General features: G+C 46.1%; 1 protein-coding gene across 2 annotated transcripts in view; it reads right to left on the bottom strand.

The window, feature by feature from the left end:
• Nucleotides 1-368: 368 nt before the first annotated feature.
• GLCE (glucuronic acid epimerase) overlaps nucleotides 369-8864 on the bottom strand; it is a 31670-nt gene continuing 23174 nt past the window's right edge. For both annotated transcript variants that reach the window (XM_053463592.1, XM_053463593.1), the window contains exons 2-4: nucleotides 4004-4575; nucleotides 2260-2502; nucleotides 369-1648 (exon numbers count right to left, since the gene is read on the bottom strand). In XM_053463592.1, the coding sequence (XP_053319567.1) occupies nucleotides 624-1648; nucleotides 2260-2502; nucleotides 4004-4562 (1827 nt within the window). In that variant the 5' untranslated portion in view covers nucleotides 4563-4575 and the 3' untranslated portion in view covers nucleotides 369-623. The remainder of the gene's footprint in view (nucleotides 1649-2259; nucleotides 2503-4003; nucleotides 4576-8864) is intronic.

Genomic DNA, 8864 nt, shown 5'->3' with positions numbered 1-8864 from the left:
TTATTATTGTCGGGAACAGCATTCTGTCAAAGTATGAAAAGTTAAAGTGCATTAGACAGGATCCCTAGTATTCTGCTCTTAATATATTAGTTAGAATTCGGAAAGAAGGCCCAAAGAGAAGGTGTGTCAGTGTGTGTGTGTGTGTGTGTGTGTGTGTGTGTGTGTGTGTGTAATGTAGGTTGCAGTTCAAGGTGCTCTTGAAATACAGCTACTTACCTTATATGATTGTCAACACGGTATGTCTCCACCTGAAATTCATTTCAGAAACAGTATTTTTCTGCCCCATTACCAACTATAATGAGATTGAATATTTTGGACTCTTTAGATTATGTTATGGGGCTAAATAAAGAGACAAAGGAGGGGGAGGGGAATAAACAGAAAAAGTAACCAACTCTTTGGAACGCATATAGATATATACACACACACAAACATACATTTCCTGACCTGCTTCAAACTTTCCAGAGTCAAACTAATATGAAATCTAAAACACTAGCATGTTTAACACACCTTAAATTACTTGAACGTTATATATTTTCAGGCATGACAGACCCCAGATGGAGAGGGATGTGTCGAGGTACCCGTCAGACCCTGGCAGCTTTTGGTTTCTGGCTATGGTTCTGACTTTAGTTGTGCTTTGCTCTGCCTCCTTTCAGGTAGGTCTTCCAACGTTTGACATAGTCTTTCAAAATAGGAGATCCATCCACACTAGATAGGAGCTGAATCTGATTGATGTGGGTAGTGTGATAGTCCCAGCGAGCCAGATTTGGGGCAATACCTAGCATGAAGTGCCTCAGATCATAAATGCTCCCAGATCCAGTGTCATAAAGAGGCAGCATGGCTCGCAGGGACTCCATCCCTTTCTCAAACAGCTGTCGAGCCTCTTTTCCCAGCTTTTCTCCCGCAGTTTCCTTCAGGTCATACAAGCCAATCAAGGAGTAGATGAAGCCATTCAACACAAAGGAGCTAGGAGTAGTAGGGTATTCCTCATACCAGTCGTATTTGTTCATGAACACTGCTTTCACACCATGTTTTTCAGAGGGTAGCTTGAAGGGAGCAGTTGCCCTGAGCGCCGAGTCCAGGTATTTTTGCTCCTTGGTCAACAAGTACGCACGGACCAGTGTGGATATGGCTTGTCCCTGAGCCATGGCAGAGTACCACCCCGGTTCTAATGCCCTGAAACCCTCTCCCAGCTTTCTGGTAACCATTATTGGCCACCCGCCCTTAGCATCTTGATTTCTTAACAGCCAATCACTAGCAGAGAAGAAGGCAGCTGTGTGGGCAGTAGTCGATATTGTGACATTGTCAAGGAAGCCGCTGCCCTTAACAACAATCTGAATAACCTTTTTCGGCATAATCTTGGTCTGGCGGACAGCCTTTGTATTTGACAGTCCTACCCCCTTCTTCAGATCAGTCACTAGGTCACGGGTTAGTGTACTCCAGGTCTGTCTGGATCCCACCCCATAGAAGACATCATGATTGTGGAAAGCAATGAGTTGTGTATTAGTGACATAGTGTATAGTGAATATCTGGTTTTTCTCAGTGGTCTCCAGCACCACTGATATGCTGCCATTAGTCAGGAATTTTAAGTCTAGAGATAGTATGAAGTCTTTTGTGTTCCCAAGCGTTAGTGATGCACCCTCAGAATTTCCTGATGAAGAAAACACACATACATAAAAGATTAAAAGACTCAAAGATGCACTATAAAAGCTTACATTTTTAGCGTTCATGGAGAATTCGAAAATATGCGTCAGGACAACTCATTTATTAAAAACTGTATACTTGGAGCATATGCATCCACAGTAATTCTTCCCATGTTAAGGAGCAAATTATTTGCCCTGTCCAAGGGGTAGGGTATAGGCATTGCCAGGGAGTTTCCAGGGGGAGCGCAAGTGCTCCCTCTTATTGACAATCATGCTTCAGTCTATCAATCCACATTCCTTTATGGGCTTTTAAGAAGGCTTTAACGTACTGCAGTTTGGCAGATCAATACCCATTAACAAGACAATCACTTCAGGAGACAATGAAGTCACCTACAGATAAGCCCTCCGAGAATAAAGCTGTAACACAGACCCCTAATTAACGCAGGGGGGATTCTCATATTTTATAAGCTAAGGTGACGCACACAAAAAGCAGTCATGGGGTACGCAGATCTCAGAGGTGGAAAATATCTTTACTGTGTATCATGCACAAAGCCAGAGGCTGAAGGGCCCATTCACGCTGCCTTTACATCTAATATACAAAGAGACTATTGTTACTAACCTGGAACCACAAAATGCTTGACATGGCTATATCTGGTCTTGTCATACACTGTTCTGACAGAAGCTCCCTTGGGGACTGTCCACACACCGGCCACCCCTCCATCGGTCTCATCTGCCTTCTCATACACCTCCACATGCGGCGGCTTCTCAGTCAGGTTCTTGCTGTAATGACTTAGACCGTATTGAGCGATTTGGATTGGGTAGAAGTAGCCTTGTGGCCCCCACTGGGTGGATAACGGGACTCCTAAGGAAAGAGCACACATAAATATTGTCATACTAGATATTGCCTAGGAGCATGCTACCAAACCCTAGCAAAACCATATCAACCGCAAACAGTATCTGGATAATCATCCCCCACAGTAATAAAGGTTCCACTGCTAACACTCCTAAGCTTAGAAAGGTAGAATGAGGTAGAAGTGTCATTTCAGGGCAGATGAATAATTTCCCACGCAGGTTCTGTCTGACACAACCCTGACCTGAAAAGGTAAACTTTTACACCAGACACCGTGACACAAACTGAAAAAACAAGAACTGCAACCTACAAATACGTTTAGATTTAAAGGATACTAAATATATCCTGCGTTTGTTTGGTGACATAGTTTAAAGAAGTGGCACAGAACTATTCTGCGCTCAACAACAAAGGCTGGCAAGTCCCCGAGAAAGGCATGGCTAAAACATTCGACTTTTACATTCTGTTGTGCAAGAACATTCCTGCTTACCTTACAGTGAGCTTCAATTACAGAACATTTCAACTCTACTGCCTGTATCCTTCACCTTTAACCCTTGACATGGCTGCATGCTGGCAGCTGAGCTATCACAGTATATCAGATTGCCAGCATGCAGGGGAAATAAGCTAAGAGGCAAGGATCAATTTTGTCACAGGTGCCACACCTTAAAAAATGCAGATGGACTTGCGTGTAATATATTAATATATTACATAGAATAAGTCAGCTGATTAACTTTTGTGGACAACTTTCACCACCCTCCAAAAATGATATGTATTCCTCAGAAGATGGTGTCACAGAAATGTATGTCAACCTAAATGGTGTCTTTGGCATAATTCTGAAATTTAACCCTTTAAGTGTGCCTACCCTGTGATGCATTGTGTCACCTATATGGGCTTTGCGTGCAATGTACATTTTCGCACCGTGAACATCTTTACCTATTTGGTTTAATATAAATGGGGAAATATTTTAAATATTTTGAGCATTATAAGATGTGATAGACTGCACTGTTTGCCTCAAACTAGGTTTCTATGTATAGATTAACTCCTGGAAAGAAATATATGCATAACATTTTACTTTGGGAGATGCATTATTATAAGGTTGCTAACTAAATATACCTGTGAAATCTGACACAGCCTCTAAATGAGGGTGTATTCTTACTCCAGGCATTTGAATAGTTAAATTAAAGGCAGTATAATATTTCACAAAAATATCATCATGCCAATTATGTTTCAATGTTTTGACTTCTCAGAAAACCATTGCAATTTATAGCTAATTATGACACAGAACGCTTTTCTTAGTTAGCGGTTAAATTAGTCTTGACAGATCTCAATGATAAAATACACCGACAGGAATCCTAACAGTGGTTGGTTATAGTTATAGCAACTAGCTTGCCAGCTATATGTGGTTATAGCCTAAAATCTTCAAATCAGAGCATCCCAGGGGAAAGTTACTCCCCTTCCATGTGGTGTCTTAAGACAAATTACAATTTCCTTTGTTTTGAATCTTCTACCTCCTTACCTTCTACTCCACTGATGCACTTCACACGATCTCTCACCTCCACGTTATACCCTTCAAAAGACATGAAGACCCCATCAGGGTGGTATGGTCCACGTTGGGCATATACTTTGGAGTAACTGTGGGAAAATTCAAACCGTTCAAAGCCATCGTACTGTGCAATTTTTCCGTATACTTCAAAGTACTTTTCTGCCCATGAGAACGGCATATACACTTCATTCCCTTCTCTCCTGCATCGCACCACCTGATCCTCATTTATCACACAGTCGATATCCTCATATTTCGGCCCATTTCCTTTGGCCTCCACCAGAGGTGGAGCCTTCTGCTGCTCTTGCGGTGAAGCTTCTTCTGATCGGAGCTGTCCATTGGCTGCATTGCTCTCTGAAGCCAAGGCCCTCTTGTCTAGACCATCGACTCTAAAACCTTCCTGAGGGCTCCATGGCAGGCTGGAGTAATGATCGTTTGAAGAACATTTGTTCCACAGCAACACAGTCACCAGTGTAAAGAGAGAGCATATGAAGATCAGAGTCTTATAGTTGACCCGAGCTGCCAAGCAACGCATGTTCACACCATACCTAAGGGGAGACACAGCAGGGTGGTAAGTATAGGTTTACATTTCAACTGGTGGCTGTACAGCACTGAAAACAATCTTGATAAGCATTGCACATTATTAAAAAACTGCACGGTACCTACTTTCTTACCCATCTCAGATGCCACTAACAGGCCAAGAAAAAACAACATCCACCCCCAGCTAAATATTGTTGCCCTGCTTCTGTCAGACCCATTAGAAAAAAAAAAAAAGCCTTGCCCCACTGCGTACGCATATACTATTATAGCATAGTGGTTGTCCACTCTTCTTGTTCATTACTAGACAGCCCCCTGCCCCCACGCCCTAGTGCACAGAGAATAAATTAACCGGAACCCAAAGCCCACACACAAGACAATTTACTGCTCTGCTTCGTGCATTTCTAATCTCCAAGTGGGAGAAAGAAAAGTAAAACATGAATACAAATGGAGGCTAATTGGTGCCGGCCCTAACTGAATTCAGAGCAGTATGCAGCACACATAATAGGAGAACCTCCCCATCTCACAACAAATTGAATGTCACCTTCAGAGATGTAGGTAGACAGTACAGTGAAAGAACAGACATGGAAAGCCTGTCACATGCCATGAGTAATACAGCAATAGGTACAGAAACAATATGATTTTTTTTTCAGCCAATTCCAAGAATATTTGAAGTCCCTTACTGTATTAAACTCTACCATTTCTACTGGCAGGCTGTTCCAGTTATCCCCCACTCAGGTGGCTGCATGTATCCCATCGGCCACTGGCCTCGAATGGCCAGAGCACATTTAAATCCCCCATGTCATGTAAGACAAGCAAGGGTAGGCACGACGTCTGTACACCAGTGTCCGTGGCAAGGTTTGAGAAGGTCCACAGATCATTAAATTGCCCACCACAGACCCCAGGAAATGTCCACCACGAGCAATGCTAGTGGCTATCCCTGAAGAGAAGTGTGTTACTGTAAATCCAGTCCTGTGCCGGCTAGTAAGGAAGGCATCTATACTATACCGTGTGTCTATACTGTGCAAGCATTCTGTGACAATACATCAGAAACAGGAAGTTCTACTTACCGAGAGCTTCTTTTCCCTGTCAATCCCTGGTGACACAAGGATAGACTCCTCCTCCATACCTGATAGGGCAGGACTCCAAACTTTAAAAGGGCCCTCCCCTCCTACTAACACCAGTGAATATCAAAGACCACACAGGCAAAGAAATCTGATGCAACAAAGTTTATTGAAAAGAAGGGAGGGAACAAAAATGTGTCACCAGGGATTGACAGGGAAAAGAAGCTCTCGGTAAGTAGAACTTCCTGTTTCCCTGCCATCCCAGGTGACACAAGGATAGATTTACCAAAGAAGAAGGGTGGGCAAACTAAGGAGACAAAACAGCCTCAAGGACCTTCCGACCGAAAAGAGAGTCCTCCTGAGCCATATGGTCGAGACGGTAATGCTGCACAAAAGCGTGGAGAGTCCGCCAAGTAGCCGCCTTGCAGATCTGGTCAGGCGAAAGGCAACATCTTTCAGCCCAGGAAGTGGAGACCGCCCTAGTAGAGTGGGCACGGATCCCCACAGGAGCAGGTTGGCCGGCTGCAGAATATGCCAAGTTGATGGTTGCAACAATCCACTTGGCGATGGAAGACTTGGAGATACTGATGCCCCTGTTGGGCCCTGAAGAGGCCACGAATAAACGAGAGGACTTACGCAGGGGTAGAGTCCGTTCCAAATAGATGGTGAGGCATCTCTTCAGATCCAGAGTGTGAAGAACTTCTTCTTCAGCCGAGCCAGGATCAGGAAAAAAGGTAGGCAACACAATCTCCTGGTTCTTGTGGAAAGCCGACTGAACCTTGGGTGCAAATTCAGGTGGCAGAGAGAGAACCACCTTATCCGGGAAAAAACGGAGAAACGGTTCCTTCGTAGATAAAGCCTGGAGTTCACAAATCCGACGAGCGGAAGTAATGGCTACTAAGAAGGCCGTCTTCAGCGATAATAGATACAGGGAAACCGACTGAAGAGGCTCAAAAGGAGGTAATGTGAGTCTTCGAAGGACGAGATTCAGGTCCCACGGAACCATCCTGGTGACTGAACGAGGACGTATCCTGACGATGGCCTTGGCAAAACGTCTGATCACAGGCAGAGAAATAAGCTCGAACCCGAGGAGAGCACTGATGGCAGAAATCTGTACCCGGATCGTAGAAGGCTGAAGGCCACAGTCGAATCCTTCCTGGAGGAAATCCAGAATAGAGGCAGAGGAACAGGAAGTTGGCGAAATCCCCTTGGAACCACACCAACTGTGAAATCTCTTCCAGATCCTAATGTATCGCAGAGAGGTAACCTTCTTTCTACTCTGCAGAAGAGTCTCAGCCACATGACAAGAAAAACCTTGCGCTCTCAGCAGTCCGCGTTCAATCTCCAGGCCGTCAGGTGGAACACGGCAGGGTTTGGGTGTAGGAATGGACCCTGATGTAGAAGGTCTTTCCAAGCTGGGAGCTTCAGAGGGGGAGAGAGACCTAGAGCGATCAAGTCGGAATACCAGACTCGCTTCGGCCAGTCTGGTGCTATCAGGATCACAGAGGCGTGGTCCTTCTTGATCTTCTGCAGGACCCTGGAGATTAGGGCAAACGGAGGGAAAACGTATGCGAGACGGAAATCCCATTCCTGTGAGAAGGCATCTATTGCCAAGGGATGATCCTGAGGCCTGAGGGAAAAGAAGACCGGAACCTGAGCATTGTCTCTGGAAGCCATGAGGTCGATCTCGGGCAAGCCCCACCTTTGGACGATTAGATTGAAGGCTCTCGGATGCAGAGCCCACTCGCCGCTTAGCACAGGAGTTCTGCTCAGGAAATCTGCTTGAGAATTCAAAGTTCCTCTGAGGTGAACGGCGGACAGAGTCATGTGATGGGCCTCTGCCCAAAAGGAAATCCTGAGCGATATACGGAGAAGTTGAGGACTCCTTGTGCCCCCTTGTCTGTTGACATAGGCTACCACTGCTTGATTGTCGGAACGAAGCAAAATGTCCTTGCCGGCGAGCAGATGCTCCCAGTGATGCAGAGCTTTTTCTACTGCAAGTAACTCCAGACAGTTCGAGGGAAGAAGTGTTGTAGCTGGAGACCAGAGACCCTGCACAAACAGGTCTTGATACGTAGCTCCCCATCCCTTGATGCTGGCGTCGGTGGTGAGAAGTACCTTGGAGACAAGAGACCATCTTTTCCCGGCTGCAAGGACGTTCCGTTGGAGCCACCAGGAGAGGGAAGCTCTGACCTGCGGAGGAAGACAGACACGCCTGTCCAGAGCCAAGGGGGTGTCTTCTAGATGGTTGAGGACAAATCTCTGAAGTATTCTCATGTGGGCCAGAGCCCAGGGCACTGCATAATTTGCGGAGACCATCTTGCCCAGCAGGGACATACATAACCGTAAGGGGCTGCGGTGCGCAGAGCGAATTCTGCGTACTAGGAATCGAATCCCCTCTATTCTGGCAGTCGGAAGGAAAGCCTTCCCGGAGCAGGAATCCAGGCGAAGACCCAGGAACACTAGATGTTGAGAGGGAATGGTGCAGGATTTGTCCCAGTTCAGAATCCAGCCGAGACTTTGTAATGTGTTGATCACCGTGGAAAGATGAACCCGAAGAATCTGCGCCGACCGGGCATGGATAAGCCAATCGTCCAGATAAGGAACGACTGAGATACCCTGAACACGGAGATGGGCCGCCACGACTGCCAAGAGTTTTGTGAAAACTCTTGGTGCTGCTGACAAACCGAATGGCAGGGCTTGAAACTGGAAATGCTGGACAGTTGAACCCCGAGGAATCGCCACTCTCAGGAAACGTTGATGAGACGGATGGATGGGAACGTGGAAATATGCATCCTTTAGGTCTAATGAAGCCATGAAGTCGTTGAGGCATAAGGTGTCGAGGGTGGATCTCACTGTTTCCATCTTGAACCTGATGAACTGGAGGTGACGGTTCAAAAAACGCAAGTCTATGATTAAGCGAAGGCCACCCGGTTTCTTGGGGACCAGAAAAACCGGAGAATAAACCCCCTGGCCTTGTTCTGGCCAAGGAACAGGAACCAGGACTCTGATGTCTGTCAACTGATGAATGGTGGATAACAGGACCGACCGCTTCACCTGGTCTGGAGGAAGGTGGGAGATCAAAAAATGGTCCGAAGGTCTGGTCCGGAATTGAAGTTGATAGCCGTGCGATACAACGGCTCTCACCCAGGGGTCTCGGGTGAGTGAGAACCAACTGTCGGTGAAAAAAACGAAGTCTTCCTCCCACCGGAATGGAGAAGGCGTCATGCAGCGTT

Source organism: Spea bombifrons, chromosome 4, assembly GCF_027358695.1.
Source record: "Spea bombifrons isolate aSpeBom1 chromosome 4, aSpeBom1.2.pri, whole genome shotgun sequence".
NCBI classification, from domain to species: Eukaryota; Metazoa; Chordata; class Amphibia; order Anura; family Pelobatidae; genus Spea; species Spea bombifrons.
Note: the sequence above shows the minus strand (reverse complement) of the source record. Positions and strands in the feature narration are given on the sequence as shown.